Source organism: Cetorhinus maximus, chromosome 17 (genome assembly GCF_964194155.1).
Source record: "Cetorhinus maximus chromosome 17, sCetMax3.hap1.1, whole genome shotgun sequence".
In the NCBI taxonomy this organism is placed as follows: Eukaryota; Metazoa; Chordata; class Chondrichthyes; order Lamniformes; family Cetorhinidae; genus Cetorhinus; species Cetorhinus maximus.
In genome coordinates, this window is record NC_135895.1 from 74,092,184 (window position 1) to 74,118,771 (window position 26,588).

Sequence of the window (26,588 nt, forward strand, 5' to 3'; positions counted from 1 at the left end):
ATGAGGCGGATCACGAAGAAATCACGTTTCCCTGGCACCAATGAGCGTTCTCAAGGGGGACAGGCTCCACATTATAAATGTCTCCCCCTCGCCCAACCCCCTCTCTGTAAAGTCCAGGCTGAATGAGAAATCTCCTACAGGTCCAAGCACAGGAGCTGCAGAGCAGCGAGAGAGAAGCACACAATATCTACAGGGAATTCTCAAGGTACTGAGCAGGACCAGCACTGTGTGTGTGTGTACAACAAGCCGGGGCAACCCCCAGAGCAAAGGGACAGGAGTGCTGCATACTATAACATGTTTGCTCAGTTCATCTGATTATTGCCTTGTCTTTCAGGCTGTGGTCGTGTTTTTCTTATTTTTGTTTTTTCTGACGGAGTTTGCAGCTTGTTGTATTTAGGTCCCTGTGTGTGTGTGTGTGTGTGTTGCTGTTGCTGCTGCTGCTGTATTTCTTTCTCCTCCTCTCTCGGTCAGCAGCTCCCATCGATGAAGCAACAACAAAAAACAAAAATGTATTGATAATAATTGGGCATTTTGTTTTGTAGTCTATTTTTGGTGGAGGATGCGGATCTCTCGCTGTTTGCTGTTTCTGGTAAAAAAATGCGGCAATATCAAGCCGACGCATTGGCGGAACCTACATGTAGGTTAACGAGTAGGGTCTAGGAGTTGTTGAGGATGGATGGATGGATGGATGGAGGGGGAGGGGGATTCGGAGGAGGGCTGGGTGGGTGGGTTTTGCATGTTGCTGATTTGCATGTCTGGGGTGATCAGTGTCGGCAGGAATTGGGGGGTGGGTGGGGGTTGCATGTTTTGAAGAGAGGGGAGGGGGAGCTATTTGATCAGAATGTACCCAGGGGCTGGTTTGCATGCTGGGCTTTAATCCATGTGGTGGTGGTGGTGGTGGTGATGGTGATGATGATGGTGGTGGTGGTGAGGGGCTGGTTCTGCATGGCTCTGGCTCAGGGTCGCTGCCGGAGTTTGCATGCCCAGGGCTGGTTTCCACACTCCCCCAGGAGCCGCTGTGCCCTGGGCAGGGCTGGAGGGCGCCGGCTCCTGGCCCCCCCACAGTCTCCCACAACACACATCTGCATCTCTGTAAGTTCCACATCACTGTTTTTACTGAATCTCTCCAGTGTGTGGTGGTGGTGGCGGGGGGGGGGTCCACATAAACAGCGATTTACACCCGCCGTGTAATTCACTATGTCCCACATTCAAAACCCCCGCACAATCTCTGCAATTGGGGGCACCAGGAGTGAGGGGGGGTTGGAGGGGAGAGCAATACATTGGACTTGCAAAATTTATGTCACTTCTCTTTTATTTTGCACCTCCTGTTTTTTATTTTGGATTCAGCTCCGCAGAATTTGTGAAACTGGGGCTGGAAATGTTCATTTCGTTTCCACTTTTCTCTCTCGGTCCAGTTTGTTCTCCAATGGACATTTTATTCGGATTCTCTTTTCCCCCCCCCCCCCCCCCAGTTGGGCTTTTATTTTATATTTAAGGAACAAGCAAACGCCGGCTAGATGTCTCAGCCCCTGTCCCTGGAGCATTGCAGTTTAAGATTAGTTTCTGTGTGTGTTTGTGTGTCTGTCTGTCTGTCTCTGCGCGCGGTTTGCATTTTCTTTTGCAACTGCACCGAGTGCCATGTGGCAACTGCTGGTTAATGTCCTCCATTTCTTTGCTGCTTTTCTTCCCCCCCACCTCCCTCCTTCATCCCCCGGCTTTCCCAGACGTACAAAATGGCCACTTCAGCCAGCGCCAATCTCAGCAAAATCGTCAAGAACAACTACATGGAGCTGCCCCTGGATGGCAAGATTCAGGCGATGTACATCTGGGTCGATGGCACGGGAGAGGCGGTCCGCTGCAAGACCAAAACACTGGACAAGGAGCCCAAGACCATTTCAGGTATGTGCAGCCCTAATGCCTGGCTGGCTGACTGGCTGGGGAAATTCCACCAGCTCACTAAAAGCATTAGTAACTTCACTAAGGCAGAGTAATAAAACGTGGACCTGCTGTTTGGACCCTAGATTGAAGTCTACAAATCCTGGAATGCAAAGTCCATGAAATAAAAAAGTAACTTAACTCCAGCCATAAAACAGTGGCCATGAACGCCTAGGTAGTTTTTAATCTTTTGCGCTCCAAATTCCATTTGCCCAGTGATTTGACTTTTTTTTTTGGAAAATGACTTTTTGACCGATGCCCTTGAGTTTGTTTTCTTTGTGGTTTTTATTTTTTTTTGTGGTGCCAATTTTCACTCCTTCCCTAAGCAGTCATCTTCATGTGAATGTTGGCAGGCTATTTAACTACAGGGGGCATTACCACTGCCAAGCCTGGTGCTCTCCTTCCTCCCTGATCTCCATTGAGGTGCACTTTCTCCAGTAACTTACTGGGTAAGTGATCAGAACAGGAACCTTGTCTGCCAACCTTTTTTGCTCTTCCCAACTCCTCTGTGCTGAGGCCAGTAGACACATCGTTCTGCAAAAGCCCCTTGATACCTGGCTGTTGTGCATGCATGGCTTAATAACTGAGCTGTTCTGATATAAACATCAGGGAAACATCTGGGAGTGAGGTCAAGCACAAACTAATTTAAATCTTTAGATCTATACTTTAGTCCGATATGTCAGAGTTAAGTCTTCAAGGCAAAACGAGTGAAGCTTAACAGCCTTAATAACATTGTGCAGTACAATCACTGACATTTTACACTTGGCTGTGCTGAACAATCTAGCCTGGGAACAATATCACCTCCCATCCGTGTAACTGCTGCTGTTGCCATGGTGATTATTATCACAGTTCTAGTCCTATCTAAACTGGTAACGAATGTGCTGTTAGTATAAAATTAAGCATTTCAAATTATTTTCTTGTAACACAATTTTGTGAATTGTAATTATTTCCACTGCTGTAGTACATGGCTGAGGGCCTGTACTCTAGGAGGGACAATGTGATTTTTGGCATTGTCTGCTTTAGCGACCTGATTCCAGGCATTGGCCTGCCTCAAAAGTTCATTGATGTGGGGAGGCTTAATTGTTTGTGTGAGGTTTGCAATTAAGAGGCATGAATCTTACTAATTTTCCCCATGCCATGGAATGAAAGTGAGCTTCAAAGGCAGAATAGCTGTCTGTGTTAGCCCCAGATTTCTCCATGATCGCTGAAGCAATGCTAGTTGCTCCTCATGAATTAGCTTTGGTGCTTGTGTGATTTTCTTTGAGTTGGAGGGCTCTTCTTGACTCTGTTTTCGCGTTTAGTTATTTTGAAGCTTTGTTTATCCCCTTCCAGAACTCCCAGAATGGAATTTTGATGGCTCAAGTACATATCAGTCGGAGGGGTCCAACAGCGACATGTACCTCATCCCGTCTGCCATGTTTCGGGATCCTTTCCGTAAGGATCCAAACAAGCTGGTCCTCTGTGAAGTCCTCAAGTATAACAAGAAGCCAGCAGGTACACATTGAGCATTGTCTTCACTTAGAGGCTGAAGCAACACTGAAGAGAAATTCAAAGAATCATACAGTTCAGGGCATTGACTTGTATTTATATAGTACCTCTAATATAAGAAAGCAACATGGAAGCATTATAAAGCACAATTTGTCACCAAGCCACATAAGGAGATATTAGGGCAATGGCCAAAAATATGGGAGAACTATTGGGGTTTAAGGAGTGTCTTAAAGGGGGAGAGGATTAGGGAGGGTTTTCCAGACCTTGGGACTGAGGCACAGCCACCAAGAGCGGAATGATTAAAATCAGTAATGTTTATAGATGAGAGCCTCCCAGCTTCCTTGGTCTTCATGTAAATAAAGACCCCCACCCCTGGTGTCATTCTGGTAAATCTCTGCACCCTCTCCAAGGCCTTGTAGAAATTTTCCATCCCAAACTGGTCAGCCGCATTGCCCTGCCTTAGCTTTGAGTGAAATTACTAACCCAGGACAGTTTTGTGCAGTTGGTACATACCCACTTGTCGACTGTCTCAGTAAGCCCCCAGAAAACCATTGCGACCTATTTGCCATCCATTTAGCTGCTTAGTAGTGAGTGTTCCATATGCAAATCTGAGGCATTACCTGACCAAGATTTTGAACCAAATTGTCCAAAGGATACCCAACACTAGCAGAGAAATTTTGCATGTGAATCTCTTGGTGGGGGTGTGTGTGCGGAATTAGGTGTCCGCATTGACTGGGATACATTTGAGCCAAAGAGCTCATTCTTTAAACTAATGTGTACCCATTTTGTTTTAGTTTGTCAAAGTGTGCATCAATGGAATTACTTGTTTCCTGTAGAGGGGAAGTTGATCGCTAACTTGGATGTTACAAATGTTTTGTTTCTACAGAAAGTAACCTTAGAAACTCATGCCAGAGAATAATGTCCATGGTGGCAGATGAACATCCATGGTTTGGAATGGAACAAGAGTACACATTGCTGGGAACAGATGGACATCCCTTCGGATGGCCTTCCAATGGGTTTCCTGGACCACAAGGTGCAGTATACCTTCCATATTCACATTTCCTTTCGATCCCGAGCAAGAATGTCTGGAAGATGCTACAGTTAGCAATAAGACTTCAAATGAACTACAATTGCAACATGCAAGTTAATTTAGGCATTTGAATCTACTCAATGGAGGGAGCAAAGATCAAAGGGCGGAAAGAATAAATAGTAACTCCATCTAGTAACTGCTGAAGAAAACAAGTGGCTATTCTGTCTTTGGAGAATACTTGGAAGCCAATACGAATCCATCTCTGAGCAGTTGCAGCAATCTTTAGAGTATCGTAGAATGCTAAATTGTGCAAAGGTGACATTGAAAGATATTTTGGTGTAGGGTGGTCTTAAGGGCAGTCTGCTTATTTCTTCCCACGACTATTTTTGGTAGGACAGAATTTGAATATTCAATGTTACTAATTTTCTGGTGAAATCTGTAATTAATGGGATTACTGTTTTCCCTCTAGGACCTTATTACTGTGGAGTTGGTGCAGACAAAGCTTATGGTCGAGATATTGTGGAGGCTCATTATCGGGCTTGTCTGTATGCTGGAATTCATATCTCTGGTACCAATGCTGAAGTGATGGCTTCTCAGGTAAGAGAAAGGTGTGGGGTTGCAGTTTGGATTCCTATTACGTTTGTGAGCTGCGATTTTAAGTGGTGCCATCTCCTTAGGTCTGCTGAGTGGTGCCAGAGGACTGGAGGATTGCAAATATTACTACCCTTGCAGACCAATCAGTTTTACATTGGTAGTGAGCGAGCTTTTAGAAAAAAGTAATCCAGGAGAGAACAACCACTTTGACTACCAAGAACTATTAAAGGAGAACCAATATGGAATTGAGAGCAAATTGTGTTCGACTAACCCGATTGTTATTTTTTTGAGGTAACAGAATGGTCAGGAGGGGCTGTGCAGTTGATGCTCTGCATATGGACATTCAAAAGACATTTGATAATTTTGTTATCAAAACCCCATGGGATAAAAGGGGTAGTAGCAGCATGTGTACAAAGCTGGCAAAGAGATGGGAAACAGATTAATGGAAACCTGAAATAAAAAGTGGAAAATGCTGGAAAATTGCAGCAGTCCTGGCAATCTCTGAAGAGAGAGACAATTAACATTTTGCGTCTGTATGACTCTTCAGCGATAAGAAACAGAATTGTGGTGAGCTGCTTTTCAGACTAGAGGGAGGTATACAGTGGTATTGCCCAGAGTTCAGTATTAAGACCATTGCTGTTTTTGATAAACGTTAATGACTTAGACTTGGGGGTACAGGGCACAGCTTCATAATTTGGAGATAGCACAAAATTTGCAAGTATAGTGAACAGCAAGGAAGGCAGGAACAGTCTTGAAGCGGTCATGGACAGACTGCTGGATTGGGTTAACAGGTGGCAGGTGAAGTTCAATGCAGAAAAGCGAAGTGATGTATTTTGGTGGGAGGAATGAGTAGATAGTATAATTATTTTGTGGGGGGATGTGGGAAGAGCAAGACCAGGGTATTTGCAAAGGTCTGTGAAGGTGGTAGGACACGTTAACCAGGCACCTGGGGTCTTGAACTTTATAAACAGAAGCTTTGGGGAGTTATTCTAAACCAGTAGAGAACACTGCTTTGGTCCCAACTTAGAGCATTGTGTCCAGTCCTGGGCATCTCACTTTCAGAAGAAGTGAAGGCTTTGGAGAGGGTACAGAAGAGATTTACTAGAAGGGTTCTAGGTGGTAATAGATTACAGTTACACAGACTGGGAAGCTCAGGTTAACCACCTTGGAACAGAGAAGGCCAAGAGGGGATTTGATTGAGGTGCTTAAAATCATGAATGTTTCAGATGGAATATAGAAAGAGAAACTGTTTCCAATGACAGAAGGGTCGTTAACCTGAGAAACCTGATTTAAGGTAATTAACAATAGAAGATATCCTGTGAAAAATCTTTCTGTGCAATGCCAGGTTAGGATTTGGAATGCACTGCCTGAAAGGCTGGTGGATGCAGCCTTCCAAAGTAAATTAGGATAAATACTTGCAGGAGGTAAAATTGGGGATATGGTAAGGAGTGGGCAAGTGGGACTATCTGGATTGCTCTTTTAAAAGAGCTGATGTTGATTTGATGGCTGTGGCTTCCTTTTTTTTTTCTGTGACAATTCTATGGCTGAAAAGTGAAGTATTCAAGGATATGGAGTGTGACCAGGATCTAATTTCAATTTATTGTGGGAGGAGGAATCAGTGCAGACTTCATGTGTTATGTGAACAAGGCTAACCTTTGACCATCCCTAATTGCCCTTGATGGGGCGGGTGGAATGTTTCTGTGCTAGATGGCTGGGCAAGGTACCTGTTCAGACTGCAGATGTGGTCATTGTGAGGCCTGGTCGACTTCTGTCGTCAGGCTCATTAGAAAAAAAGCACAAGGCCTGCTAACTTTGTTTTGCTACAGCTAAGGATCCTTTTAAATGCCACCAGTAATGCCCAGCTCAGACCTGGGCTGACTGCTCATGGGAGGCTTGCGGAAATTTCAAGATTGAGATTGATTTTTTTTAAAATAAGACAATTAAGGGAGATGGAGTTGAGGTAGTTGAATGACGGAAGAGGTTCAGTGGGCTGAATGGCCTGCTCCAGCTTTTAATGTAACTGGCAGTTCATACAGGTAGCAGACGCAATGGTGTCCAGGTCTTGACTACATGATTTTGCAAACACTAGTGAGACTACTGCCTGCTTCTGCTGAGGGCTCGGGCCACTTGAAACAAGGTCCACTGGAAAGTCAATAGTGGACGACCCATGGCTAGTTAGCTAGTCAATCCTTATGGTTGTTACAATCCTGATCATACTCATTTTTGTCTCTTTTTTTTGAAAGGGATAAATGGGCAATAGAGAGACAAATCCCTCCATATTGTCATCCAATTTTAGGTTGAACACACAGCCAGGAATGTCACAGGCAGTGCAAAATCTCCCCCATAAACAGGTTTTCTAGATAGACCTGGCTGTAATTTTTTTTTTTACATACTGCAAAATAATATTCCAGCTTTGGGGGCTCTGCAGTGACTTTGTTTACCTTTTGAACTAATCATTGGTTTCACCTTTACAGTGGGAGTACCAGATTGGACCTTGCGAGGGCATCAAGATGGGTGACCACTTGTGGATTTCGAGGTTTATTCTACACCGTGTGTGTGAGGACTTTGGTATCATTGCTAGCTTTGACCCAAAGCCCATTCCTGGCAACTGGAATGGTGCTGGGTGTCACACCAACTTTAGCACTAAATCCATGCGGGATGAGGGTGGATTGAAGTGAGTATCAAATATTACATCTAATGCTTCATATTAAAAACTGAAATTTGAAGTTGTCTGGCACCATTGATATTTTTGTGCCTATAGAATTGGGGAACGAGTGCTTTTTTATTAACATACGTATACAATTTAGGAGCAGGCCATTCGGCCCCTTGAGCCTGCTCCATCATTTAATAAGATCATGGCTGACCTGAACCTTTCACCCCCTTCTTAATCCAAGAGCCTATCTAGCTCTGTCTTAAAAATATTCAGACTCTGCTTCCACCACCTTTTCAGGAAGAGTTCAAAAGACTCACAACTGAGAGAAAAAACATTTCTCCTCTTATGCCTTAAATAAGCGACCCTTTATTTTGGGACCTCTAGTTCTAGTTTCTCCCACAAGAGGAAACATCCTCTCCACATCCACCCCTCAGGATCTTATAGGTTTCAGTTAGGTTGCCTCTTACTCTTCTAAATTCCAGTGGATAAAAGGCTAACCTGTCCAGCCTTTCCACATAAGACAACCCGCCCATTCCTGGTATTAGTCTAGTAAACCACCTCTAAACTGCTTCCAACACATTTACATCATCCTTTAAATAAGGAGACCAGTACTGTACACATTACTCCAGGTGTGGTGAATGAAAAAAACATATTTAAGGGACCAGATCCCTGGATTGTGGGCTATTGTAACCTGAATTACTTTGTGATTTGCTCTAGGACTGAGCAAATGGGATATGATTGAGCGGATAATAAATTATACTTGCAAAGTACTAATGCTCCCTGTTGATGGCAGCATTTGGGATACAATATTGACGAGATGGGGAAAGAAAGGATTGTGGATCCAGCACAAAGTAATAAAACTGTTTTCCTTTTTAGATTCATTGAAGAATCAATTGAAAAACTGGGCAAGAGGCATCAATACCACATTCGTGCTTATGACCCTAAAGGAGGGTTGGACAATGCTAGGCGTTTGACAGGCCACCATGAAACATCAAATATCAATGAGTTCTCAGCGGGTGTTGCCAATCGAGGCGCCAGCATCCGAATCCCTCGCTCTGTTGGCCAGGACAAGAAAGGTTACTTTGAAGACCGCCGTCCATCTGCTAACTGTGACCCTTATGCAGTCACAGAAGCATTGGTCCGTACATGCCTATTGGGCGAGGCTGGGGACAAGCCTATTGAGTACAACAAAAACTAATCCCAGTGCACTAATGGACCTAGCATTTGTAGCAGTGATACTTTTTTTGAAATGTGGGACCTTAAGGTCTCTACTCCTACACTGTACAGGTGCTAAAGGTGGGGGTGGCAAGGGTGGGGGGTGTGGGGGGGGGGGGTGGATGGTGAAGGTGGTGTCAGAAGAGTTTGGATTGTATTTCAGAGTATAATTTCTTTTTTTTATCTGGAAAGTGAGGAACGATACTTGGGATAGGACAACAGACTGTTCTCTTATTTAGAACAGTTAACATTAACTCTTCAAGTTGACTGGTCAACTTCAGATGGACTATAACCTGTAACTTAATACAGTCAACATTGATATTAAAGCAGGGCTTTTTTATTAAAATGCAGCATTAATATCTTAGTCGGGTGACACGTTTCTCATTTTACTAACTCTTGGATCTGTACAGATCCACAAATATTACTAGTTCTGTAAACTACACAATTTCACTAACTTTTCATGGTAGTTTGCATTCTTTCCTGAGATATTCTGCAGTGACGGAAGAGTTGTTCTGTGAATGGCTGGTCTAGCACCAGGAAGGAACTTTGGTGACCACTTGTTGGGACTCTGACAAGTCCTGTAATTAAGTTGTGTTGAGAACCTGCCTTCAAAAATGGGAAGTGGGGATGCTGCAAGATCACAGATTGGATTTGTAACTAACATAGTGCATTCCTGTACAATTTAATCTTCACTTGGTATAGTCTGGCCTGCTAATTTACAGTGGTCTTGTCATTGTGATAGGGTCCAAGGGCAGTTTAAATATGATGCCTTTGTTTATTGTATATTACTTTAATGACTAAAACCCCTCTCAAGGAAGGCATCCTTAAAAATCAAAAATGTTCAGCTAACCTCTTGGGAGTTTTGCAAATGTTTGTATAAAGAAAAATCTGAGTTGTATGACACTAGCTGACTGCATTCTAATCTTTGCGGGAGAGCTGGAGGGGTTTGAAGAGAATGTAACTGGCCTTTCCTGTAATGAGTTACTGTTCACTTGTCACTTGACCTTTTCTACTCACACTATTTTAAGGCATTGCAGGGAAAAGTTCCGTTGTAAATTTGTTTCCAAGTTTTATTTCTGTAGTCCCTGCCTAGGTACACTAACTGTGGAACTGGCCCCTCCCAGAACTACAATTTTGTGCAAAAGTTTCTGAAGCATGCTGTAAGCATTGATGTATTTTTTTTACCGTATTTTGATGGTACAGATTTGTTTCAGGGTTCAAGTTTGCTGTAGACTTTTTTAAACTTTTAAACTAAGAAAACAAATAGAACCTTTTTAAATTGCTGTCTCACTCTGTCTTGTATTTTGAATTGTCATTGTTTAAAATTTGAGTAAAGTGGTTTTTACTCGATTGCTTTCCGTATGGAACAAACTCTGCAATACACGTGCTGGTTTGAGTGCTTCAAGATGTGGGAAGTTTGTGTGTCCTGTGTGCTGCCTGGCTGCAAAAGAAGCAATTTGTCTTCAGGGCCTCTTTCTCTAAAATAAACCGCCTATCTACAGTGTTGGATTTAAACTACTGTAATCCAGGGCCTGGGTGAAATCATTTCAGAAGGCAGCTTATGCCAAAACCATTGCTGCGAAGTGACTGCATAGGCTGATATTACTCGATTAGCTGGTTTGTCTTAGTTACAAGTCGAGAGTTTCTCATTGAGGTCTTCATTTTCTCACCTGCCATTTCTGGTTTGTTTTCACCCCACCCCTCAAGAATATTTCCACCCAAATTCTCCCTTCAAATGGCTTCCCCTTGAACCTGTCCCATCACATTGCGTGGTACAAAGTGAACAATAGCCAACTGGCTCTCTTTTTAATATCATGCCTAATTTTCCATTGATTTTGGTTATCTATCATCTGTTACACTGCTGAGCACCACATACTATGAATAACTTGGGTTATCCATAGTGTGACCTTGTACTTTGGCAAATTTGTTCAGTTTTTTTTTTAAATTCTATACTGGACTACTGTTGAGTTGGCATTGCTTATCTCCTATCTTGACTGGCTGTTTTGAACTTGAACTGCAGTCAGTACACCCCATAAACCAGTCACAATGCAGCATTCACTGATTTGGAGTTGGGTTGTTCAGCTTCATGTGGGTGACTATTAAAAGGCTATAAAACAGCTCACAAAATCCAAGCATGTTAGTGGAGGAGCACATGATGTGGAAGAGAGCGTGTTGTCTGAGTGGAGGTCCTGCGTGCAGAACGGAAAGGTACCCCAATATCCAGAACTCTTACAACTCACTATTGTGTGAGAAAGCAGCCTGAGCTTAAGTACGTGGCTGAAGACTGAGCATGAATATAACTAGCATTCATATTTAAACTGACAGGAAGGGAGGTGTTAGCTGTAGTTCCTGAACAGCCCTTTATGGCCAAGTGTTGCAGGTCATAGTTGACAAAATAAACCAGTTGACATGGACCAATGCACCAAGCCATTAAGCAATAAGCGTGCATGTGAAATACTGGAATTCACTGTGTAGGGAAGTGAAAGGAAGCTGAAGGTAACAGATTTACCCAAGTATGTGCAAATTGTGCCATAATAACCTGAAATGCCACCGGTGAGATTCTACAAACTAAGCCAGCCATGATCACAGGCTTAATGTTTCACTCGACAGTGCACTCTCAACACTGAACATCCATACAACAGATACAAATACTACACCACAGTGCAGACCCTTAATACTCTTGGAGGAGGGAGTGGCAGACAATACTCCACAGGGGGACTGTACATTGGAGGGCAAAGCTGGCAGAAGCAAATTGTGGGTTTTGTAGTAATTGTATCTCTGTAACACCATATCAAACATACCTGAATGCGATTCAGGTACCAGGGAGGAGTGACTTTTTGGAGTGCATTACATTCTTGGTGCAACGCCAACAAACAAGGTGCCAGCTGGGTGCACTGGGCACTGGCCGCACTGCAGGAAAACGCCTACTCATAATATACCACTTCTTTTCCAGGAGTGACAAAACCCCAGCACTGAAGAATCTGCCCCACTGGAGAACACATGACCTACATCGGGTTTGTTTTTGATCAGAAACCCATCGACTACTCGACAAAACCTACGCAGGAATCCACAAAGGTTCCGTTTCTGCTTGCCTGTTAGTGGGATTCCCTTGGATTTAAGTCTAGGATGATTGGATACTGATTGGTCACAACCACGATTTAATGACCAGTATACTCACACACTAAATGCAGACAGTGATAATAGTGGAAGTTAAGCAGCTACAATGACACCGCTCATGCTGTTCACTTGATCATCCAGCACCAACCTACCTGTTTAAAAAGAGTGTTGGCTTGCAGAGTTTTGTCATCCTGCACCAGTTTACTGCCCAGCAAAAGACCCTGCCCCAAAACCAACAAGTGAAGGAAGAAATAGCCCCGAGGATTGGGCTCTGTTACTGTTACCAGTGAGGCTGAGGAGCTGGTGCACGAAACATAAATAAGACATTATTATCAGCTGAAGAATTTCTGGGTGGAAGTAAAACAAGATGATTGACCCTTTTGCATTGTTTCTAGACCCTCATTTCATGAGACCAGCTTTGCACCGGGATAATGTGAGTATGAAGCTGTACGCTGCCTGGTTGTGCCTGAAGGTAATCTGAGTAGTGTAGAAGAGCCCACCATCAAGACGTGCTTCACTTCACCCAGCCTGAGGTAGCAAGTGTCTGCACACACTGTAACGTCAGGGTAAGTCTCATGAATGTTTTCACAGCTGATGTGCAGGTGCCTGGGACTCCACTTCCAGTCAATCTTAGTGCACTCGTAGATAAATATGAAGGATGGACACAAAGGCCTCTGACTAAATGCTACCTAGCTGCCATAACTATCTCCCTCCTGATGATGATCCAATTAGCAATCCCATTAGTTCAGAGTATCACTGATATGACATCCAAATTTCTCCGCTACCTCCAAACGCATAGCTGCCCGACCTCTCAGACGCTTTCTCTCCAAGAAACACAAGAATAGACTTTCCCAGCAGAAGCATTGTTTTCAAGTGGCTCCTCCCTGCTGAACTAATCTCTCTCTATCCTTTCTTCCTTGCCCAGCATCTGCCTGCCTCCATCCATGAATCTTCTGCTGCTCTTTGATGATCTCTCCATCATGGACCTGCAATCGGTCCACACCTACATCCATCACTAGCAAGATCTCTGAAAATCAGCTGTGTCTTTCAACAACACTGCCGCCCTCTGGATGCCCAGCTTCTCCCTTAAATAACCAGTCCCTTCCATCCAAACTTGTTCCCACTGGGAACACACTTTCTCCAGGTGAAAGATGTCACTGTGGGAACCTTACATGAATAAAAAAGCAGGCTGGAAATATGTAGCGGGTCAGACAGCATCCAGTGGGGAGAGGAAGAGAGTTAGCATTTCAGATTGGTGATCTTGCATCAGAATTGGAAGCAGTTAGCGATGATACAAATTTTTATCAAGTACAGAGGTGAGGTGAGGAGAGGGAAAAGACAAAAGGAAAGGCCTGTGACAGGGAGATTAAATAACAAAAGAGATGACAGTGCAAGGCAAGAGGCAGTGCTAATGGGTCAAGTAAAAGCTTCCACTCAGCTTCATTGCAACAGTGTAAGAGGCCGAGGTCAATGTAGGAGTGGGCGATGAATTAAAATGACAGGTGCCCGAAAGCCCAGGGTCATGCTTGCAGACTAACAGGGGCGTTCTGCAAAGCGGTCACACGATCTGCATTTGGTCTCTCCAGCGTAGAGGAGATTGCATTGTGAATAGCAAATAAGAGTATACTAAACCGAAAGGAATACAAGTAGATCCTGACCAAAGGTTCCTGAGATTGGAGAGTGGATTGATATGCATGGTCTATTTGTTACGCTGTACCTGCGTGTTCACAGGCAATCCAAAAAAGTTGTTACAGGCCAGATTTTTGCTGTAACAGGGCATCTCACAGCATCTGTTGTTAGACTAGCCCCATCAACCTTCAACACAAAACTATTCTGTCAAAGATGCTGAAAGTGTGAAACAGTAAGGGAAACTGGGCATTCATACTGGATTGCAAGGGTCAGCCAACAGTGTATTCTCCCACTGGTCCACTCTTTCCCATCGCACTGCAGAACCTTCCCCTTCAAGTATTTATCCAATTCTAATTTTGAAAGTTACCACTGAATCTGCTTTCACTGCTCTTTCAGGTAGTGCAATCCAGATCACAACAACTCGCTGAATCTAAATGGTTTTCCTCATGGCTCAACAGTTTCTAAAGTGTAGCTTCTGGTCTTTATTTTCATTTGATGGTTTGAGGAATAGTCAATTAACTTTATGTTATGGATTATCCCTGTTTTACAGACTACCCTGTCCAGAACATCTTATCCTCTTGTAACTGGTGCATCATTCAAAGTACAAGATGCCAATCTTGACACAGTCTCGTCTCGGAGTCCGTTCATGGGTTTAAGCTCCAGATTTGAGCATGTAAATCTCCATTATGTGTCAGTCCATTACTGAGGGAATACTGCACTTGTCAGAGGATATGTTCTCCTTGGTGTCCTAGCCAATATAACCCTCAACCCACATCACAAAGACAGATTGTCTGGTTACTTATTTCTGTTTGAGGGACCTTGCAATGTGCTGCTGTTTGCCTACATTGCAACAGTGACCACATTTCAAAAGTATTATCGACCCTTCAGCCATTGGAAACAATTTCTTCTTATTTACTTTATCTAAACCCTTAATGATTTTAAACACATCTATCAAATCTCCTCATAGCTCTCTCTAATCTAAAGAGAACAGTCCCAGCTTCTCCAGTCTATCCACAGAACTGAAATTCCTCATTCCTGGAATTATTCTGGTTAATCTTCTGTACCCTTTGCTAAAGTGCGGTGCCCAGAATTGTTCACAATATTCCAGTTAAGGCTTAATCAGTGACTTATATGGGTTATAAACCTATATACCTATATAACTTGCTGCTTTTTGTTCTCTATGCCTCAATCTATAAAGCCCAGGATGATTTATTAGCTGGCCCCAACTGCCTTCTCTTCACCATGGACGTCCAATCCCTCTACACCTCCATCCCCCATCAGGATGGCCTGTGGGCTCTCCGCTTCTTCCTTGAACAGAGGCCCGAACAATCCCCATCCACCATTACTCTCCTCCGTCTGGCTGAATTTGTTCTCTCACTGAACAATTTCTCCTTAAACTCCTCTCACTTCCTCCAAATAAAAGGTGTGGCTATGGGTACCCGCATGGGCCCCAGCTATGCCTGTCTCTTTATGGGGTATGTGGAACATTCCTTGTTCAAGTCCTACTCCGGCCCCCTCCCATAACTCTTTCTCGGGTACATCGATGACTGCTTCGGTGCTGCTTCATGCTCTCGTCTGGACCTGGAAAAATGTATTAATTTTGCTTCCAATTTCCACTCCTCCATCATTTTCACGTGGTCCATAACTGACACTCCCCTTTCCTTCTTGACCTCTCTGTCTCAATTTCTGATGATAGACTGTCCGCCAATATCCATTACAAGCCTACCGACTCCCACAGCTACCTCGACTACAGCTTCTCACACCCCGCTTCCTGTAAGGACTCCATCCCATTCTCTCAGTTCCTTCACCTCCGTCGCATCTGTTCTGATGATGCCACTTTCCAAAACAGTTCCTCTGAGATGTCCTCCTTCTTCCTTAACCGAGGTTTTCCACCCACGGTGGTTGACAGGGCCCTCAACCATATCTGGCCCATCTCCCGCGCCTCTGCCTTCACACCATCCTCTCCCTCCCAGAAACATGATAGGGTGCCCCTTGTCCTCACTTTTCACCCCACCAGCCTCCGCATTCAAAGGATCATCCTCCGCCATTTCCGCCAAGTCCAACATGATGCCACCACCAAACACATCTTCCCTTCAACCCCCGGCGGCATTTTGCAGGGATCGTTCCCTCCGGGACACCCTGGCCAACTCCTCCATCACCCCCTACACCTCAACCCCCTCCCGCAGCACCTTCCCATGCAATCGGAGAAGATGTAACACCTGCCCCTTTACTTCCCCTCTCCTCACTGTCCAAGGGCCTAAACACTCCTGCACTCCCCTCAATTTGGTCTACTGCATTCACTGCTCCCAATGCGGTTTCCTCTACATTGGAGAGACCAAACGGAGACTGGGTGACCGCTTTTCAGAACACCTTCGGTCTGTCTGCAAGCATTACCCAGACCTCCCTGTCGCTTGCCATTTCAACACTCCACCCTGCTCTCATGCCCACATGTCCATCCTTGGCCTGCTGCAATATTCCAGTGAAGCTCAACGCAAACTGGAGGAACAGCACCTCATCTTCCGACTAGGCACTTTACAGCCTTCCGGACTGAATATTGAGTTCAGATCATGAACTCCATCCTCCACCCTCACCCCTTTTTGATCCCCTTTTTTCAATATTCAGTTTTTACTATATATTTTTTTTTTCCCATCTATTTCTATTATTATTTTTAAAATGTATTTCCATTCATTGTTTTATCCCCATCTTTCAGCCTATTTTGATCTTTTCTCCCACACCGTCCCCTCCCCCGACCCATCCCCCCAGTGCCATCTGTCACTGGCTCATCCTGTTTTCTACTTAATGTCACCATTAGCACCTCCTTTAGCCAGTATCACCACCATCAACACCCCTTCCACCTTTTGTTTATGACATCTTTGGCAATCTCTCCTTTGTCTCCTATCACTGGCCCTCTATCCAGCTTCACCTTGTTCCAATGCCCCCACCTTAAATAGTATATATTTCACCACATTTCTGCTTCTTTTTAGTTCTGTTGATGAGTCATACTGGACTCGAAACGTTAACTTTGTTTCTCTCTCCACAGATGCTGTCAGACCTGCTGAGTTTTTCCAGCATTTTTTGTTTTTGTTTCAGATTTCCAGTATCCACAGTGTTTTGCTTTTATCTTATGATTTATTAGCTACTTTGCTCATTCAAAGGCTCTCTCTCTCCTTGCATCCCTTTTGTAATCATTTCATTTAGCTTGTGCTGTCTCTCCTCACTCTGCCTGCCCCTCAGTTTTCTGTGTTGAATTTTTTTTCCACCAGCCTGGCTATGACCTCTTGAAGATTATCACTATCCTCCTCGCTGTTTGTTGTGCTTCCAAGTTTTGTGTCATCTGCAAATTTAGAAATCGTGCCCTATTCCCACAAATCCCTATACGAGAAGCAGCAGTGGCCTTGATCCTGAAACTTAGTGATATGTACGCCTCCAGTGTGTATCTCCCTCCAGTCCGAAAATCAGCCATTTATCTCAGCTCTGTTTTCTGTCTCATAGCCAATTTTGTATTCATGTTGCTTCCAACCCTCTCATCCCATGGGCCCCAGTTTTGCTATCAAGCCTAATGTGTGATATCTAATCTAACATCTTTTGAAAGCCCATAGACAGAAGATCAACTGCACTACCTCAATCCACTCTGTTACCTCATCAAATGCTTAATCGAGTTAGTCAGACACAATGAGATGGAACTCTTGCCTATTCTGCCTGATATAAACTTCTCTAACTGGTCACTTAGCAACATCTAAATTTAATCCTCTCCCCCGCCCCCAATTTAAAGCCAGGCTACCCACACTACAAAGCTCAGTTTTCTTACCCTAAACAATTTTCTGATTTATTTGCATAGCCTTTGAGTACTAAGGAACCAACCTCACCCTCTGGAACCCATTGCAAATATAAAGCCATCCTCAGGCGCATATAGCAGAGTCTTTGAATATTTTTAAGGCCGAGCTAGATAGATTCTTGATTGACAAGGTTATCGCGGGTAGGCAGGAATGTGGAGTGCAGGTTACAGTCAGATCACCATGATCCTATTGAATGGCGGGGCAGGCTCGATGGGCCGAGTGGCCGACTCCTGCTCCTAATTCGTATGTATGTAGGGCAGACACAGAGTCAAGCCCCCTCTGCACTGTCCTGTTAAGCTGCCCTGATTTCAACTTTGGAAGATCACCATTTCCTTTTTTAAACTCTTGCTTTTTGAATACTTCTCTAATTCCGTTTTAAATTATGTCATAGTCTCTTACTTAATGGCCCCTTTTGGTAAAATATGACATCAGGAATTTACAGCATGAAAGGAGAGGCCATTCAGCCCAGCGTGTCTGTGCCAACCAACAATTAACCATCCAGCCTTTTCAGCTCTTGGTCCATAGCTTGTAGGTTTTCGCACTTGATCAAGTACTTTTTAAATGTAATGTGATGGGAGTTTCTGCCTCTACCTTTCAGGCAGTGAGTTCCAGATCCCCAACACCCTCTGGGTGAAAAAAATTCCCCTCAATTCTCTTCTAAACCTCCAACCTCTAATCCTAAACTTATCCCCCTGATTATGAACCCTCAGCCAAGAGGAATAGATCCTTCCTATCCATCTATCTACATCCCTCTTTTGTATTATTTTATACACCAATTAGGTCTCCCCTCAGCCTCCTCTGTTCCAAAGAAAACAACACCAGCCCATCCTATCATTCCTCACAACTGAAATTTCAGTCCAGACAACGATCTCATAAATCTCCTCTGTACCCTCTCTAGTGCTTTCCGATAGTCCAGTGCCCAGAGCTACACACTGTACTCCAGTTGTGGGCTAACCAGTGTTTTTGTACAACTCCCTGCTCTGAGATTCTATACTTTGACTCATAAAAGTAAGTATCCCTGAGAAGCTTTCCTGGCACCCAGATCCTTCAGGGATCTGTAACATATACTCTGAGATCCCTCTGTTCCTCCGAATCCACCCGTTTATTGTCTTTGCCTTGTTAAATTTTCCCAAATGCATTACCTTGCACTTCTCTGGACTTGCTGCAATTCTGTCCGCCTGACCAGTCCATTGATATCTTCCTGCAGTCTACAGCTTCCTTCCTCACTATCGACCACACAGCCAATTTTTGTATCGTCTTTGTGTAAACACATGGAAAAACTCAGTTGCGATCTCCACAGAGACCAATAACTTCAAAAAAGATATTTGAACTTCCAGTGACTGATTTGAAAGGATCACAGGACAATATTTCAAATGTTAAGACTGTTACTGTAACAAACAAACTAAAAACAACAAACCTATAGTCTAAACATACAGAAAAGAATCTCCCCATTTAACTCCTGTTATGCCCTAGGATCTGCGGTTACTGTTATACTTTACACTGCACCATTAGTGGACACTTCATTCTTCCAGAACCAGTCCAAAGCTATTCTCCGCTCCCAATGGCCTGCTTCCTTTTCCCTTCCCCAGTCATGTAACGTCTGATCCCAGAACTGACTTTCACTGAGAGGGTTACACTGGAGATTCCTTCTCTTGGGCCCTAGCTTGACAAATCTTGCAGCCTCCTTTAAATCCCCTTGAAGTCGGTCTCTTCAATCTGGATGTGAGTTCCCACCTGCATTCTGTGTGGTGAGCAATAATGTCAGCATTTTCGCTGCTTCAGGTACAGGGCTAGCTGCCTCTAGCTCCTGCTCTCTCTCTCTGTCTCTCACACTGTTGCAGACTCCCTCAGGTCTGTCAGGTTCAGTGATAGCTTAGGAAACCCTATAACCCCATACAACAGTGGCTTTCTATGGACTCTCCCCCTCGCAAAGTTCATTTCCATGGTAACATGAATGACATGGGTCTTGTATCCAGGTAGAAATGCTAATCAGCTATCCTTGAGACACCCAACTCCATTATATCTTGAAATTAAATAAACAGTTTAAAAATAAATTAACCATTTATAAACCTGACATTTCCAACACCTCCCTTTGTGACTTGGAGACTGTCTTCCCACAGTCAGCAGAGATGCTCTTGCCATTGCCAAAGCTGTGACATCCTGCACCTTCTCAACAAGTCTGTTGACTGGGGCCCCTCTTGTCCCCAAAGCAACTAAGCCACCCAGAATTCAGAGCAAGTCACATGAGCCCCTTCTTCCATTTTACCTTCAACTAAAGTGACAGTCCCAGAACATAACAATCTTATAAACTTCATCCTTGTAACGACTCCCATTCCTTACACTTTTGTGACGTGACCATTTCTTACAGTATTTTTATGCTCTGAGTGAATTGATCAAATTTCAGGGTTGGATCCTCCTCCTTTTGGCAGATTAGCAGCTGGGTTAGACTTCTGTCTGCTGATGTGACTCGCTTTAACCAGGCTCTTACTATTTGTACTAGGGAGAAAAAAATAGGGCCTCTTGGCATACTGCCACTCATGGAGTGAAATTGGGTGATGGTGCGTCATTTTAAACGCGCATGCTTTCTCAACAGAGAGTTAAAGAACAGTGTGGGGTCGGGGTCAGGTGAGGTAGGGAACAGCGTCAGAGAAAGTGAGATCACCACCTAGGAGAGATCCCAGATTTATTGATGCTTCAGTCCTTCAAGCAGAAATAAGGTCCAGAAGAGACAGTTTCCTGGGCTATGGTCAGTAGTCCCACAAAATTGATGGGTGTGGATGCCATGGAGGGAGGAGAAAGAGGCAATGAGTGCAAACTCCACCAGCCTCCGAGCTGCAAGAGGTTTAATGACCTTCACAAGGTTGGTCAAAGCAAGTCAAGGCACTATTCCCGATGTGCATCATAACCTAGATGACCTCTGCAAATAATAATCAGCCATGTTAGCTCTAATCCCTGGGAGAACTCATATTGTTTGTCACAAGGGCTTTTACTGAGTGTACAATTGCATATCATGATGATAACAATGCTATGAGTGCACACAATATGGGGTGATAAGAATTGTCCTTGCTAATGACATTACTCTAACTCTGTGTTCTCTCATTTCAAAGGAAAAACAATAACTTGTAAGTAGTGCCAAAGTACATCTAACTAAAGGAGAATAATCAACCTTGAAAACATTGGCCCCAAATTGCTACGCTCGTTCTCCAGCTGTAACTTTTGAGGGAGATTGGAGGAACCCTGGAGAAACAGAAGAGACTGTTAATTCAGAGGTTTGGTAGATTTCCTACTAAAATTATCGATCAAGATTGAGTCAATCCCTGTGGAGATTCAGGGCCAATGAGGGAGAAGCTTTTCAGCGAGCAGAAGGAGGAGCACAAAGGGCTGCTGGAGACCAGAAAATAAGACATAAGGGCAAGGAAGAGCTCAGATTGTTTCAGCTTGATGTGGATTGTCAGCCTATAGCGATAACTATACACTTAGCTGCTCCGATTCCCATGACAGTTACAACACAGCTAAATAAGTGTCTGCATTTTCAAAGTCTTAGTGGATGTCTTGGAGGAAGAGGCCATCTACTCAGGTAAAGGAGTAAGTAAAATATTAACATCTTCCTCAACACTGTCGTGGCACCTCGGCTGCCCAAACACCAGCCCAGATATACCCACTCAACAGGAAGCAGGGTCAGCCAACAGGGGCCTTTCAAATTACTAAAGGTTTTGATTGAGTGGATACAGAGAGAATGTTTCCTCTTGTGAGGAGGAGAATAACTCAAAGCCATCAATATAAGATAGTCATCAAGAAATCCAACAGGGGATTCAGAAAAATAAACTTCTTCCCCCAGAGAGTGGGGAGAATGTGGAACTCGCTACCACAGCGAGTGGTCGAAGAGAATAGTATAGATGTATTTAAGGGGAAGCTGGACAAGGGATATGAGGGAGAAGGGAATAGAGGGTTACAATGATAGATTTAGATGAGGAAAGATGGGAGGAGGCTCAAAAGGAGCATAAACACCAGCATTGTCTGGTTGGGCCAAATGGCCTGTTTCTGTGCCATATACCCCATGTAATCCAATGTCACTGGGTGAAGCAACAGGCACAGTGAGCATAAGAACCTGGCAATGGATGATGGGGGAGAGATTGACCACCCTCAGATACAAAGACAGATCAGGGAACCAGTCTTTAAAAAAAGGCAGACTGACCCTAGGTGCAGGCAGTGGAGATTAATATACTGAAAACTACTGTACAGAAGTGGGAGGAATCTACTGCATAGATCTACACCATATTACAGGGAATTCCTCATGGTTGTCAGAACACCCTGGAGAAAGTGTTAGTTCAGGGGATTCCTGAAACAATGCCACAGGAGGAGCAGTATTGGATTCTGGAGCAGGCAGATGCCACTGCCCCATAGACACACTTTCATAGCCCCAGTCAAGGTTTGGAAGCTCGATCAATCTGTAATGATAACAGTCAGTAACATGTCATGTGCTCTGCCCAGCTCCATGTCACCACCTTCACTCTCTCGAAATGACCAGACTGCTTATCCAACATCCAGTACTGGATGAACAGAAATTTCCACCAACTGAATATGGAGAAGACCAAAGCCAATGCCCTTGGTCACCACTCCAAACTCTGTTCTCTAACTCCTGACTCCATCCCTCTCCCCAGTAACAGTCTGAGATTAAACCCGTCTGTTCACAACCTTGGGGTCACATCTGACCCTGAGATGAGCTTCCGACCTCATATTCGTGACATCACTAAGACCGCCTATTTCCACCTCCATAACATCGCTCGACTTCACCCCAGCCTCAGCTCATCAGCTGCTGAAGCCCTCACCCATGCCTTCGTTACCTCTGGAAGTGACTATTCCAATACACTCCTGGCTGCTCTCCCACATTCCTCCCTCCGTAAACTTGGGGTCATCCAAAACTCTGCTGCCCATGTCCTAACTCACAGCGAGTCCCGTTCCCCTGTCACCCCTGTGCTCACTGACCGACATTGGTCCTTGACCTCCTGGTCAAGCAACATCCTGATTTTACAATTCCCATCCTTGTTTTCAATTCCCTCCATGGCCTCGCCCCTCCCCATCTCTGGAATCTCCTCCAGCCCTACAACCCTCTGAGATATGTGCGCTCCTCTAATCCTGGCCTCTGGTGGATTCCTAATCAGAATCGCTCCACCATTGGTGGCCCTGCCTTCAGCTGCCTGGGCCCCAAACTCTGGAATTCCCTCCCTACACCTCTCCCCGTCTCTCCCTCACTTTCCTCCTTTAAGACACTCCTTAAAAGCCTACCGTAAGCTTTTAGTCACTTTGTGTAGCTCAGTGCCTACTTTGCTTTATAACCCTCTATGAGAAGTTTTATTATGCTAAAAGTGTCTAGATATGTAATATATAAATAAACACTAAATGGTATAATATAAATATAAGTGGAAGCTGGTCCCTCAGGGATAGGAGCCACACTGAGATGAGAGTTGCCTCTGCCTGTGAAGGCATCAATGTGCATAATAAAGTGATCAACATCACAAACTAACTGAAGTCAATGAAAAGTAAAACCAAGTGGGGTAAGATGATCAGTTCCGTCTTCTGTACCTTTGTCCTGCTCCTCTCAGTAGTGGGGCATTAGGGAGATTCCCTTGGGAAATACATGCCCCCTACACAAAAGCCGCCAGCAGAAGGTTCCAGAACGAGAACCAACTGAGAAATCACGAATGCGGGTGAAGTTTCCACAGGCTGCAGTCAGAAAGTGGCCTTTGTGGCACCCGCTTTGTGGGTGCCGCAGTGTTGCTGATACCCGCTTACACAGTGGAGCAGAGTTTCAGGTGAACAGGATGCCCATGGACAGTTTCCAGGAGGAGAAACCTAACATTTTGGTGTGCATTTCAGGTGGTCAGCTCTACTGCACCATATTAACTCGTTTAATCAGCTCAGTGTTGCCTGTAAGTGAGAAGCAAAGGAAGGAAACTCCATCTTTTTACTGTCAAATGATGACCAGTTGTGCGCTGTGAGCCTGTGTCTATTAAAAATGCTGTTTGAGTTAACCGAATGGGTTTCATGCCAAGTCCTCATGGCCAGCAGAGTGTATTTTATCCCATTGGAGCTGGGTCTCCAGTGTAAAGACAGCTTTCTAATCTGCCACATCACCCAGAGCCCTGAAAAAAGGCTTTGAAACACAAGCAGAGCCGCAATTTCTAAAAGGACGCAGGAAATTTTCGTCTTGTTGCTTCGTGGAGGTTGTGCTTGCCTGGTGTTTTCTTTTAAACAGGTTCCTGGAAATAGGCGCTACACCGTTATGAAGCAGCTGAATTTCTGTAAACAAATGAATAGTTGTGTTTGGATGGCAGTGGAGGAATCCCAAGCTGCCAGCTGACGCCATGGCAACAGTGCTCTGACTCAGCAACCATTCCTCTTGCAAGAAGGGAGCGGTTACACATTAACTGAACAGCTCTGTGAATCGGGTCCAGCATTAATCGGTGAAGCAGAGATTAGAGAAACTGGCAGCTAGCCATCAAACAGATATGGACTAACTCAACAATGACACACACACACACGCGCACACGTAAAGAATCATAGAATGGTTACAGTGCAGAAGGAGGCCATTCAGCCCATGATGCCTGTGCTGCTGCCTCTCTATAAGAGTGAGTGCCACTCTCCTGCGTTTTCCCTGTAACCCTGCAGATTTTTTCTAATCAGATAAAATGAGATCAGGAAGCGGCTGAAGGCACTGGATGCTGCAAAGGCTATGGGCCCTGACAATGACCAGAATCTTCAGTTCGGGGTGCGGGCCCGCCCCCGCATGCTAACGTGTGAAATGACACGCGGTGACACCGGGCGTGCATCCCAACCTCACCGCGCATCATTCAGACCCTCGGTCCACCAGGTGGGCACCAGAGTTGGCTGCACGCCCGCCGGACTGTCAAAGGCCTGTTCAGGCCATTAATAATCTAACTGAAGTGATTGCCAGGGCTGCCTGTCCAACCTTAAGGTTGTCGGGCAGGCGAAGAGCCCAGGCGGCCTTCGCATTTCTCATCAAACCTCATCCACGGGCGGGATGAGGATTCATGAAGGTTTTATAAATTAAAAACAAATTTTTATTAAAATTCATAAACATGTCCCAGCTCATGTGTCACATGAGGGGACACATCTGAATTATTTTATCTTTTTATTTTAAAAATCATTTGAACTGAACTTAATCTCCGAGGCAGCTCCGTGCCTCAGGGAGATTTCTGCACTCTATCAAGCGCCGGCCCCGACTCTCCCTCCTCCCCCCACCCGCACAGGGAGCGCTCAGAGCGCTACCGGGTGCGTGTCATGCTGGGCGAGCCTTAATTGGCCCGCCCACATTAAATGGCGGCGATCGGCTCTTCACCCGCCCGACGGGGAGAAAATTCTCCCCAATATTCCGGCAATAGTATCCAAGACTTGTGCTCCAGTACTTGCCGCGCCCCTAGCCAAGCTGTTCCAGTACAGCTACAACACTGGAAAATTGCCCAGGTATGTCCTGTACACAAAAAGCAGGACAAATCTAACCCGGCCAATTACCGCCCCATCAGTCTACTCTCCATCATCAGTAAAGTGATTGAAGGGGTCAACAACAGTGCTATCAAGCAGCACTTGCTTAGCAATAACCTGGTCACTGACGCCCAGTTTCAGTTCTGCCAGGGCCACTCAGCTCCTGACCTCATTACAGCCTTGGTTCAAACATGGACAAAAGAGCTGAACTCCCGAGGTGAGGTGAGAGTGAGTGCCCTTGAGGACAAGGCTGCATTTGACTGAGTGTGGCATCAAGGAGCCCTAGCAAAACTGGAGTCAATGGGAATCAGGGGGAAAACACTCCACTGGTTGGAGTCATACCTAGCACAAAGGAAGATGGTTGTGGTTGTTGGGGGTCAGTCATCTCAGCTCCAAGACAGCACTGCAAGAGTTCCTCAGGGTAGTGTCCTCAGCCCAACCATCTTCAGCTGCTTCATCAATGACCTTCCTTCTATCATAAGGTCAGAAGTGGGGAAGTTCACTGATGATTGCACAATGTTCAGCATAATATTCTTGGTATTGTTTGACTAATGCAGAATATTTGCAGATACTGCTGAGGTATGTAAAACACTAACTTCTTGGAACACATCTTACTGCGAGCTACATCTTACCACGAGGTTGTACAGGGGACAGCATGTGACATTATATCACTTCCTGTGATGATGTTGCACTGTGTCTGATTACCATATCACACAGTTAGAATAAACCCCTTACACTACTTTTGGAGTGGAGTTGAATGACAGTTCAGAAGTGCCAGTCAGATGTCATAGTTGTTTTCCAGCAAGGCTTTCAAAGTACACACTCAACTTCACCAGTAGCTTGAGGGTATCTTGGTGAGCTGGTAGTATGAACAGATCCATATAATGCTGTGAACTTTTTAAAATATTCACTGGCAAACTGTGGCCCTTTGTCCAAGATTACAAGGCCTGGGATTCCATGTGTCACAAATACCTCCTTTAGCGATGTAATCACTGCTTCAGACAGAACCTGCAGCGGTTCAAGAAGGCTGCTCACCACCACCTGCTCAAGGGCAACAAGGGATGGGCAATAAATGCTGGCCCAGCCAGCGAAGCCCACATCCCACGAATGAATAAAAAAAACGCTGCTTGACTTTTATCTGTCCACTACAATCAAGAACATCTCACCTCTGAATTGGTGTCCACCCTAAGATGTTCCCATGCTCTTCATGGGCAGGAGGATGGACATCAATGGTTCTCTTGTCTCCTGATGATGAATAACACAAGTAATACAGCTTGATATCATCTCTTCCAGTGACTTTGACAGTCCTGGCCACCAAACAGAATATCTTGCTCTGGCTCCACATTTTGTGATGCCCAGCTGTCCGTAATGCAATCGTTGCAGTACAGGCAGTCTAGGAATGACCACTCTCTCGTCATAGATGAGTAAATCATCAACTACATTCCAGTGCCCTGTCTGTCATTCATATTGTCCGAGAACGGGATTGTGTGGCATGTACACTGGCCATCCTTTGGCTCAGTTCTCTCTGACCTCAGCACCTTCTTCATCACATTTCTGTGCATCTCTGATTTTATTCAGTTGCTGAGTT

The 26,588-nt window shown here is 44.8% G+C and overlaps 1 protein-coding gene and 1 long non-coding RNA gene across 3 annotated transcripts; one reads left to right on the top strand and one right to left on the bottom strand.

The window, feature by feature from the left end:
* Positions 1 to 10,265, top strand: LOC144692506 (glutamine synthetase, mitochondrial). Of its 2 annotated transcripts, XM_078561459.1 has the most exons (8): positions 1 to 205; positions 543 to 637; positions 1,725 to 1,899; positions 3,268 to 3,429; positions 4,310 to 4,456; positions 4,923 to 5,050; positions 7,522 to 7,721; positions 8,577 to 10,265. In XM_078561459.1, the coding sequence occupies exons 2-8, from the start codon at positions 560 to 562 to the stop codon at positions 8,896 to 8,898; spliced, it is 1,212 nt and encodes a 403-aa protein (XP_078417585.1). In that variant the 5' UTR covers positions 1 to 205; positions 543 to 559; the 3' UTR covers positions 8,899 to 10,265. The 2 variants fall into 2 exon arrangements, with proteins under 2 accessions (XP_078417585.1, XP_078417584.1); XM_078561458.1 differs by lacking the exon at positions 543 to 637 and having other exon boundaries at positions 48 to 205.
* LOC144692508 (uncharacterized) lies at positions 3,299 to 26,588 on the bottom strand. Its single transcript, XR_013579333.1, has 2 exons — positions 26,167 to 26,588; positions 3,299 to 3,471 (listed from the first exon to the last, which is right to left on the bottom strand). It is a non-coding gene; the product is annotated as an uncharacterized LOC144692508 (long non-coding RNA).

Coding starts and splice junctions, on each gene's coding strand:
- LOC144692506 (XM_078561459.1), top strand. CDS start 560: ATGCGGATCTCTCGCTGTTTGCTGTTTCTGGTAAAAAAATGCGGCAAT. Junction 638..1,724: donor CGCATTGGCGGAACCTACAT/GTAGGTTAACGA, acceptor CGGCTTTCCCAG/ACGTACAAAATGGCCACTTC. Junction 1,900..3,267: donor GGAGCCCAAGACCATTTCAG/GTATGTGCAGCC, acceptor ATCCCCTTCCAG/AACTCCCAGAATGGAATTTT.